Source organism: Patagioenas fasciata, chromosome 13, assembly GCF_037038585.1.
Source record: "Patagioenas fasciata isolate bPatFas1 chromosome 13, bPatFas1.hap1, whole genome shotgun sequence".
NCBI classification, from domain to species: Eukaryota; Metazoa; Chordata; class Aves; order Columbiformes; family Columbidae; genus Patagioenas; species Patagioenas fasciata.
Window position 1 is genome coordinate 16,255,488 of NC_092532.1, and position 10,609 is coordinate 16,266,096.

General features: G+C 57.0%; 1 protein-coding gene across 2 annotated transcripts; it reads left to right on the forward strand.

The window, feature by feature from the left end:
* The first annotated feature begins 33 nt into the window (after window positions 1–33).
* Window positions 34–7,355, forward strand: LOC136107421 (adhesion G-protein coupled receptor G5-like). 2 transcript variants are annotated; one of them, XM_071814410.1, is made up of 14 exons: window positions 34–1,038; window positions 1,119–1,186; window positions 2,283–2,358; window positions 2,465–2,573; window positions 2,681–2,807; window positions 3,563–3,700; window positions 3,826–3,942; window positions 4,091–4,133; window positions 4,294–4,400; window positions 4,745–4,863; window positions 5,773–6,038; window positions 6,131–6,230; window positions 6,582–6,844; window positions 6,980–7,355. In XM_071814410.1, the coding sequence occupies exons 2-14, from the start codon at window positions 1,178–1,180 to the stop codon at window positions 7,054–7,056; spliced, it is 1,551 nt and encodes a 516-aa protein (XP_071670511.1). In that variant the 5' UTR covers window positions 34–1,038; window positions 1,119–1,177; the 3' UTR covers window positions 7,057–7,355. The 2 variants fall into 2 exon arrangements, with proteins under 2 accessions (XP_071670511.1, XP_065704540.1); XM_065848468.2 differs by having other exon boundaries at window positions 2,471–2,573.
* The last annotated feature ends 3,254 nt before the right edge of the window (window positions 7,356–10,609 follow it).

The window sequence follows — 10,609 nt, forward strand, 5'->3', positions numbered from 1 at the left end:
GGGCCGGTCCCGCCGCCGAAGCCCAACCCGTGGCTGCGGCTGCGTGTCCTGCCTCCGTGGGGGCTGCCACGCTGCTTTTTTGCTTGTACGCGTGGGGTTCCAAGCGGTTTTGCTCGTGGGGGTTTCACACGGGTGCTTGCACGTGGGAGGCCGTGCACAGCGATGCACACCCGTGTCACCCGTGGGCACACACGGGCATGCTTGCACACGTGTGCAGGTAGGTGTTTGCCCACGGGGGAACTTGCTCCTGCGTGTTCCTGCACACGTTTTTACGTGCAGGTGGGTTGCACACAAATGCCTGCACCAAGGGGTGCACAGCGATGCCTGCACACGAACATGCTGCTAGTGTTTGTACAGGCTGTACACAGGCATGCCTGCACACGAGTGTGTTGCACACGAGTATTTGCACATGTGAGGCTGCATGCTGCTGGTTGCTTGGGGCTGCAGTTGCTCACGGGTGCTTGCAGGCATGCACTGGTGCATACTTGCTTGTGGGTGTTTGCACACAAGTGTGGTGCATAGCAGGGCCCTTTTTGTTGTCCTTCACAGTGCTGGCCAGCTTGGATGCTAATCGAGCTTTGGCTACATGAATTTTCTCCCTACATCGGCAAAGGACATCTCTGTTGTCTTCCCACTTTCCATGTCCTCGCTCCTGATGTCCATACACTTTCCTTTGCTACAGCAGATCCCTGCTCAGCCCCACTGACCTTCTGCCCTGCTGGCTTGACTTTCCACAGTTATCCAGCTGTGCCGTGTCAATGCTCTGCTTGCAGCCTGGCTCCTGCCTCAGTGGCACCGTCATGGTGCCGATGCTGCCGCAGCAGCTGGCTGGACTCCTCATTGTGGGAGAACAGGGGTTGCTGGTGAGCCAGTGGCAGGGAGAAGCTCATTAGATGCAGGTTAATTATAAGAGACGTGCCCAGGGAGCAGGTTGTCTTTGGGCCACACCAAATCGCAGCTGTCTGCCGTGTCCTTGGGGTTTGGCAGTGCTGGGGATGTTCTCCACCGCCCTGGTCCCTCGCTAGGCTGTGAAAAAGAGTAAGCAAAAAGAAATTTAAAAACTCTTTAGATTTAATCTACTTATCTGCATACAAACACTTCCTTTTCTGCTGCCCCAGCCGCCGCACAAGCAGAGCAGTGAGCCCACCGTGGTGCTGTCGATGCCGAGAGCTGCCCCATGACCAAGGTAGGGGTTTTGCTGGAGCGAGGTGAGGGTCCGGGGGACTGGTGCAGTGCTGGAGGCTTGCTGGGTGCTAAGCTGCTCCCCACAAAACTAAAACCCACCCAAAGTGATGCCCACACCCTGCCTTTTCTGGAGGGTGCAGCGAGGAGACGATGCCCTCCCCGGCTTGGTGGCAGTGAGGTCGGTGTTTGGTATTGCTGGGCTGTGTTGGGTGGTGAGGGAGGTCTGGGCAAGCAGCTGCATCGGGCACCCCGAGGATCCGAGGGTTGTGTTGGTGAAAAGTAAAAGGGTTATTTATTGCAAAACATCCTAAAAGGGACACGGTGACTGTCCCTTGCTGGGGGTCAGAAGGCAGCCTGTGCAGGCGGCTGCCCAATGTGCTGCCCACTGTGCTGCTGCTCCTGCCCCGTGAGGTTCCAGCTGCGCTGGCCGTCGCCAGCCTCAGCACCTCGCAGTATCAATCCCATCACTGCATCCGCAGTAAAACCATTTGTGCATCAGAGCTGCACCCCGGCACTGCTGGACTCACAGCCCCTCTCCCCGGCTGCTTTTGATGCCAACGTCATTACCACAGCAGGCATTGCTGTGAGCAGCACTGGGTGCTGTGTTGCAATGGGTGAAAAATCTTGCTGCTAGCTGCCTTCCTCCACCCTGTGTTGGGTCCGCTTCCTCCTCCCCAGCACCACGGCACAGTGTGCTGGTGACCCGTTTGGCTTGCAGGCTGCTTGCTGCGGGTTTGCAGCCATGGGCTGGAATGGCAGCAAGGTCCGAGTCCTGATTGGGAGTGGGGAATGCAAAAGCCTTGTCCCCACAGTTTTACAATGTTAATGGTAAAGTGGATGTGAGGAGCATCCTGGTTGCTGCAGCAAGCACCCTCCCCCTCTCCCTGCACTCGTGTGCACTGCCAACACAGCTGCTCGTTGATTCTGGGCTGAGGCTTTGCTGCTGTGATGGCTTTGGTGGCGCTTAGCTGCTGGGCATTGGGAGCTGCCAGGACCCCATCCTTGTCCTGCAGCCAGGACATGGGAAAGGGCTGAGGTCTCAGGGGACCTGGGAGGGGGCTCTGGGGAGCTGGCCAGGTCCTGGGTGTCTTTTGCAGGAGAGGACCACAGCCATGCCCACCCTGCTCATCACCCTTGTCCTCTGCCTCGCTACTTCTGTCCTGCATGCTCAAGGTAGGAAGGTCTCCCTCTCCCATTCCAGCATTGAGCTGGGTGCTCTTGGGGCTGTTTGGGGCTCCCTGCACTGGGGCAGCGTGTGGACAGGGTGCTCTGTGCCGAGGCTCAGCTCCTGAAATGGATCCATCAGACGTGGAGGTGGCGAACGACATGGAGACCCTGGAGATGGAGCTGCACCAGGGCTGTGGCAGTGCCCACCATGTCATGGAGATGTGAGTATCAGCTCCTGTCCCACTGTCCCCTGGACTCCTCACGTCCCACCCAAATCCACAGAGGTCAGATCCTGCTGCACTCTGCCCTGAACATCCTCCCCACGCAGGTTACATCTTCTGGAGGAGAAGCTGGCCCACAGTGAGAAATACAACTTCACGGGTGACATGATCGAGACCTACGTCTTCAATTTCATGACTGAAGACTTTGGAGGGTTAAACCTCAGCAGCAACATGGTTGGTCCCCTCAAGCTGCTGGGGCTATTCCCAGGGGATGTCTGTACCCCCCTGGTCCCCTCAGTCCTTCCGTCCCCAGTGGGAGGTGCCAGGGAGATGCTGGGGTGGCTGACCCTTGCCCACACTGGGTTCCCATTATCCTCCAAGGATGCTTTTCACCAGAAAAGCCTCCTGAGATATGGCTCTTGCTGGCGTGTCGCAGGCAGCTGTGGCTGCAGGTCCCCAGCATCCAGGGACTTCTAAAGCTGGGGGGTTTCTGCAGTGAAGAGTTAGGATTTCCATCCTGAAGCTCTTTTGATTTACGAAAAAGGAAGCCCTGACCCCCACCTCCCCACAGTGGGAAAGGGAGAGGGAAACAGCGATGGGAAGCACTCAGGGTGCCTTCTCTGTCGCGGTGCAAGGTGGTTACCTGGTGGCACCATGGCACTTCCCCAGCCACAGGGCTGCCCTGCCAGCAAGGTCTGACCGCTCCAGCCCAAGGTCCCTTCAGGCAAGTGTGCCCACCCATGGGTGATGGACTCCCTACCTGTGGTACTCCATGTGCTACAGGCTGGGAGGGCTCCAACATCAAGATGGAAGTGGCTGCCATATCTGTGCATCTGCAGGCACCGTGGCAGAGGTGGTGCTGCCACTATAGACGTGCTGGTAGCTGGGGTGGCTGTGCTGGGAGGGAAGCTGCAACAGCACGCTGTCCTCCCCTGAGACAGCCAAGCCTGGGGCGGCTGAACTCATCTCCCTCCTGCCCACTGGCACAGGACACGAAACCAGGTGGTCGCGACAAGAAGTTCAAACACTCCATGAACTTCCCGGCAGATCTCATGGAGGGCGTCCAGGCACAGGGGGTGGAACAGAGGCTCGTCTACATCTACATCCACAGCCCCTGCATCTTCCAGGTGAGCCGCAGGTCCTCACCCAGCAATATGCCTGCCCCGTCACCCACCCCCTGCCAAGATGCTTGGGGTGGATGGGATGTCCTGGGGACGCGGGACTGTCCCCACAGGCACCCTGACTCTTGCAGGACGCCCACAACAGCTCCGTGCTGAATGATGATGTGCAAGGAGCCTTCCTGCAGAGTGGGGAGGTGGTCGGGCTCAGCCATCCTGTGGAGATCCAGTTCTGGCATGACATGGTGCTGGTGAGCAGGGGGGTCCTCAGTGCCAGCATTTCCCCCTGAAGCTGGGGAAAGAGAAAGTCTCCCCTCTATATTGGGACCAGAAGGTTTCTGGGATCCCCAGGGAGCAGAGAGGTTCCCCAGCTCTCTCCCTGTGTCCTCTTTCCACCAGGATGACACCAATGCCACCTGCGTCTTCTGGCAGCCAGGAGCCAGTAAGTGTGGCCGTGGGCAGGATGGGAGCAATGCCAGCTCGGTGCCACCCTGAAGGCATTGCCCATCTGCCTTCTGGGAAGCCCTGGCAGGGCTCGACATCCCCTTGAAGTCCCCATCCCCTGGCTGCTCTGCCATCCTCCAACGACTGCTCTCTGGCAGGCGCGGACAGCACGGGCAGCTGGAGCAGGGCAGGCTGCAAGACCACGCACAGGGAGGGCACCGTTACCTGCCACTGCAACCACCTCACCTACTTCGCCGTCCTGCTGGTCCACAGCCTTCCTTCTCCTTTCCTCCGCTCTTCCACCTTCCCTCCTTCCTTCTTCCTCCATACTCCATCTCCCTTTCCCTTTCTCTCCTTTAATCTTCCTCCTGCCCCCTTCCTTACATCCCTCTTCCTTCCCCCCTCCACCCTTCTTCCTCTTCCCTGGAGGTTTGGGTGTAGGTGGGTGTGGGGGTACGGGGTTTGTGTGGGGGTATGGGATGTAAGGGAGGGAGGGTACAGGGTATGTGGGTGGTGTCCTGCAGGAGAGGGTGGCCAGGGGGTGGTTTTGCCTTTCCCAGCAGACGGGTGCTGCGGGACCTGCCCCAGCTCACCCCCTCCCTCCGTCAGGAACCACATACCACTGTGAGCGTGGCCCAGCTGATGCTGCTCACCCACATCAGCAACATCGGCTGCTCCCTCTCAGCTGCTGCCACCTTCTCCATCCTCCTGATCCGCTGCTTCTCCAGGTAGAGCTGTGCTGTGCTGTGCATGCCACGTTGTGCTGTGCCATGCATGCCACATTGGGCTGTGGTATGCCGTATTTAGTATCTTTATCAGTGATCTGGACGAGGGGATCACGATTGAGTGCACCCTCAGTAAGTTTGCAGATGACACCAAGTTGGGTGGGAGTGTTGATCTGCTGGAGGGTGGGAAGGCTCTACAGGTGGATCTGGACAGGCTGGATCAATGGGCTGAAGCCAATTGTATGAGGTTCAACAGGCCTCAAATCCTGTGTTCAGTTTTGGGCCCCTCACTACAGGAAAGACATTGAGGTGCTGGAGCAAGTTCAGAGAAGGGCAATGAGGCTGGTGAGGGGTCTGGAGCACAAGTCCAGGGAGCAGCTGAGGGAGCTGGGGCTGTTTAGCCTGGAGAAAAGGAGGCTGAGGGGAGACCTTCTCGCTGTCTACAACTACCTGAAAGGAGGTTGTAGCATGGAGGGTGTTGGTCTCTTCTCCTGAGAAGCAAGTGATAGGACAAGAGGAAATGGCCTCAAGTTGCATCAAGGGAGATTAAGATTGGATATCAGGAAAAAATTCTTCCTAGAAATGATTGTTGGGCGCTGGAACAGGCTGCCCAGAGAAGTGGTGAAGTCATCATCCCTGGAGGGATTTAAAACATGCATAGATGTGGTGCTCAGGGACATGGTTTAGTGCCAGTGTTGGGTTAATGGTTGGACTCAGTGAATCTTGAGGATCTCTTACAACCAGAATGATTCTATGATTCTATGCTGAGACATACCGTGCTACTCATACCACTCTAGGCTGTGCCATGCCATTCTGTGCCATACTTCACCATGCTATGCTGCACTGTGCCATGCAATGCTGTGCCATCCGGTGGACACCCACCAGAACCCCCTGCTCTCCCCTCTCTGGCAGGCAGCAGCTGAGGGACAACACAACCAGGATCCACATGCACCTCCTGGCTGCTCTGCTCCTGCTCAACACCACCTTCCTGCTGAGCACGCCGCTGGCCACCAGCACCAAAGAGCTGTGCCAGGTCGCTGCTGCCCTGCTGCATGTCAGCCTTCTCTGTGCCCTGGCATGGATGGCTGCTGAGGCCTTCCACCTCAACCGCCTCCTCGTCAAGGTCTACAACATCTACGTCCAGCAATACCTCCTCAAGATCTGCCTCTTCGCTTGGGGTGAGTGGGCACTTGCCTGGGTCTGTCTGCCTGTGCCTGCTCGTGGCACGGCTGCCCGGCATGGCCCACACAGCCTGGCCCCGGCCCCGCAGGTCTGCCCACTCTGCTTGTGGTGGCTATTTTCATCTTCAGGAGAGAGACCTATGGGTACTACATTATCCACACCTCTGAAGGCTACCAGAACACGACTATGTGAGTGAAGCGGGCTGCCAGCTTCCTGGGCACCCCTGGCACACCATAAACATGGGCACAGCATGCAGCCCAGGCACCCTGGATGTGACAGGCACCCCATGCACTTGAGGCACTTTGGGCACCCTGACCACCCCATGCAGCCTGGGCACCCTGGACGTGGCAGGGCACACAGAGCTGTCCCAGGGCTGGGGCCAGTGGCTCTGCCAGGTGCCACGTTTTGGTCAGCCTGGCTCTGCCAATTGCCCCCCTCCATCTTGCCGTGTGTGAGGGTACCCACTGCTATGCCCCTCCTGTGCCCAGCTCCTTCTCAGGGTTACTGGCCCTTGTCCCCAAGAGACTCCTCTCTGCCAGGTGCTGGCTTACCAGCTGGCTGGCCCATTACCTCACCATCTTGTATGCCGGCCTCATCCTGATCTTCAACACGATGGTGCTGGGGCGGGTGGTGGTGATCCTGCGAAGGACCCAGCAGCCGAAGTGGCAGGCAAGGAAGGACTGGGTGACAGTGCTGGGGCTCACCTGCCTGTTGGGCACCACCTGGGGCTTGGTCTTCTTCCATTTCGGCACCCTCCTCATCACCCAGCTCTACATCTTCACCATCCTCAACTCCCTGCAAGGTCAGTGGGGAGTACTGGGTGGTGGGAGGAATGGACACCCCATAGTTTTGGACCAGCAGGATCCTTGTCACCTTCCTGCTCTGTGCAGGAGCTTGATATGCTCATGGCAGTGATGAGGTTGCTACCCACCTGCAGGTCTCTTCGTCTGCCTTTGGTACATCACCGTGTACTACCGGAACAAGATGGGCTCCATCAGCGACACCTCCAGATAACACACCCCGATGCCAGGCTGAGGGGCTGCAAGAGGAGCTTGGGAGCTGCTCTCTGGGGATGTGTCATGGTGGCATCCCCTGGGTTCGACAGCCAGCTTTGCAAATGCTGTGGATTTCTTCAGGGGAAGCATTTGACCTGCAAAGATGGACTTCTGGGCAGCAGGAGCTGCCTGGTGCTGGGGCCTGTGGCTCAGGGCCCTACCCTGGGGACCATGGCTGCCCCTGTGCTGTCCCAGGGTAGCCCCTCCTTTAGTGACCAACACTGACTTCTGCTGCTGAAGGCAGAAACTTCTAATTAAAAGCACCATTTAATTGACGATGCAGGTTCCCTCGGCTGCTGGAGGAGTCGTGTGGCTCTGGCTGGTGTCCCACAGCTGTCTGCTGCCACCCTGTCACCCCAACCCCACGGCTGGCAGCCACGCTCTGCCTTGTCATTAGTGAAAGTCCCACTAGGTGGCACGAGGATTTCAAAGATGGTCCCAGCTCTGGATGTGCACATGGCAGGGCTGGCTGGCAGTGGCACAGGCCTCTGGCAGTGCTGGTTAGTGGTGCCAGTTACTGGTGCCAGCTGGCGATGCAGAGGAGCCCTCGACAGCTGGGAGTGGATGTCCAAGCCCCCTCGGCGAGTTGCCACCACAGTATCATGCATGGGACAAGAAGAAGCAAGGGCTCCCTGGCTACCCACATTCAGCCATTTGGGGCTACCCACAGCCCCAGGTTAGCAGGCAAATTGGCAAACAGGCTTGGATGTGCCAGAGCAGAGAAGAGGGTGGGAAGGGAGTAAATGAACTGATAATGCAGTTTTCCTCCTGCTCTCACTTAGGACGGCAAACCCTGAGCAGAACTCTTCAACACAACAGAACGCTTTATCGGGGCTTGAGCAGTCTAGACTGTGGGAAATAAACAGTAAGGACAAGTTGCAAGGACTAAAACCATTGGCTGGAAGTGGCAAGTCAGCCCTGAACCCCTGCTGCATCCCTATACGCCTGTCCTAACCCAGAACTGCACTGGTTTTTCCTTTCCTGGTGCCTGAGATTTTGAAGCTGGACACCCCGCTCTGCCTGCTGGGATGCAGCACAGCATCATAGCACAGTGATGCTGCCATGGTTGCGGATCCACCCCTAGTGGCAGTGGTGTTCCCATGCTTGCAGGGTGTGCCAGTGAAGTGCCATTTGCTGATGTTGCCCATTTCTGGTCTGTGACAGGGGACCGGGCATCACTGGGCAGGCTCACACGGTGACACACTGCCTGTCTCTGCCTTCCTGTGCCGCTGTGCTGAGCGGCGTTTCCCTTTCTGGCTGCCTCCCAGGGGCTGGTTCTGGGCAGCGAAGGAGGCCTCTGGCTCTTGTTCTTTGTTCGGTGCACAAAGGGCAGCCAGTGCTGCTGAATTTCCATCCCTCCCTAGGACAAAAGCCCGTCCCGCCGGGGCCATGCCCCCCACCTTCCAGCCCGCTGGGCACCACTGAAGCCAGCACCAGCTCCCCCCAACTTCGGGCACACTCCCACCACGTGGTGATGAGCTGTGTGCATGTCTCACCGCTCCAGTGGCTGACTTCAACTATTAAATAAGAAGCCTTGGGGTTTGGTGAGGTGCCAAGTGCCCGGCTTGTCCCCCATGAGCCCCACCATGGGAGAGTCACATCCCAGCTGCAGCGGCTCCATCCCTCCAGTCGCTGCTGGGATGTGCTTTCCGTGCCCCCTCCTCCCCATCTCCAGATTTTGGGGCTTGCGGCATGAGTCACGTTGGCTGCCCGTATCTGCATACGCACCAATGCTGGTGTGTGAATACACCGTGTTCCGGTATCCGGTGGTGCTTGGAAAACAATCACTTCATCGGTTGCCTCCCAGCAGCGGGAACACGGCTCCCATGGGGAACTGGCCCATCTGACTTCTCCAAGGAGAAATAATCCTATTTACCTTACTCTGCACCTTATCGGGCAGGAGGCTGGTGCTGGGCTGCCGGGGGGGTTGTGCTGTCTTTTTTCCATGGGAAAGGCAGCTTGACATCACCATGGTGCCTTCATGTTCTGGTGCCAGCCATAGCCTAAGGGGCAAAGCTCTGGAAATACTGCAAATCCTCCAAATTTTGGGGAAACAAGCAGCCAGGGAAGAAACTAAATCCATGTGGGAATGGGTGGGGGGGCAGACCTCAGCTCTATTTCTATTTGGCTGCTGGGGAGCAGATGAGCCCGATTCTCTCATCCAGCAGGAGCATCCTCACCTGGTGCTTGTGCAAATACCCTCAGCGACCAATTTTCCCCCCGACTTCTCTGACATCATTGCGGGTTTATTTGCAAAGCCGAGCCTGAACAGATAAATGGGTTTATGACTCTCTCTACAGTTGGGTTTTACAGCCCTAGCACCTGGTGAGTTGTTATCATTGCTGACTGGTGGAAAAACCTCGACGTGGGGTGGAGGGGACCTACCTCCCCATTTGATATATTTTTGGGTGCAAGACTGAAGGAGGTAGCGAGGCAGCGATGGGGGAGCAGCAGCACCCACAGCCACTCAAAGCAGCTGCGGAGCTTCCTTGGGGTCCCCTGGGATGACCATCCTCCGAGGTTCCCAAAGCTGCCCTGGCATCGCTCACCAGATTTGGATGGGGGAACCTCTGGGCATCCCCTCCCACCAGCACTCACCTGCTTCATCATCCTCAGCCTCATGCTCACCAGAGCTGGGCTGAGCCCTGCTCATGATGGCACCTCCCATGGCAGCACCCCAAGGGGTTTTTAGGGGTCTCAGCACCCTGGGCTGGCACTGGCACCGCTTGGCAGCGGGGCTGGCACTCACCACCTCACCCTCGGATTCTGGCAGCGCCGGGACACCCTGCCTGGGCTTGCCTCAGCGGGGCCGGCAGCAGCCTGGCAGGGAGCCTGGCAGGACGTGTCCTCGCCTGCCAGAGCCTGCCCATCCCATGGCTGCACCACCACACCGCCCCGGCACGCTCCCGCTCGCCTGCGCCGGCACCGCGGCCTTGAGGAGCTTTCAGGCAGTTTTAGGGCTTTCAGGAGCTTTTAGGGTTGCTAGGAGCTTTTAGGGCTTTAGGAAATTTGGGGGGTTTTAGGATCCTTTAGGGCTATTAGGAACTTTAGGGGTTTCTAGGAACTTTTAGGGGTTTTAGGATCCTTTAGTGCTTTTAGGATCTTTTAGGGGTTTTAGGATCCTTTAGTGCTTTTAGGATCTTTTAGGGGTTTTAGGACTTCAAGAGTTTAGGAACTTTTTAGGGCTTTGGAGCTTTTATGGGTTTTAGGAACACTTAGGGCTTTTATTAACTTTTAGGGCTTTTAAGAACTTGAAGGGTTTTTAGGAACTTCGAGGGCTTTAGGATCCTTTAGTGCTTTTAGGATCTTTTAGGGGTTTTAGGAACTTATAGGCTATTCAGGAACTTTTAGGGCTTTAAGAGCTTTTAGGTTTTTAAGGACCTCTTAGTGTTTTTAGGAGCTTTTAGGGTTTTTAGGATTTTTTAGGAGCTTTTAGGGAATTTAAGAGATTTTAGGAACTTCTAGGGTTTTTAGGATCTTTTAGGCTTTTGAGGAACTTCTCAACATTTTAG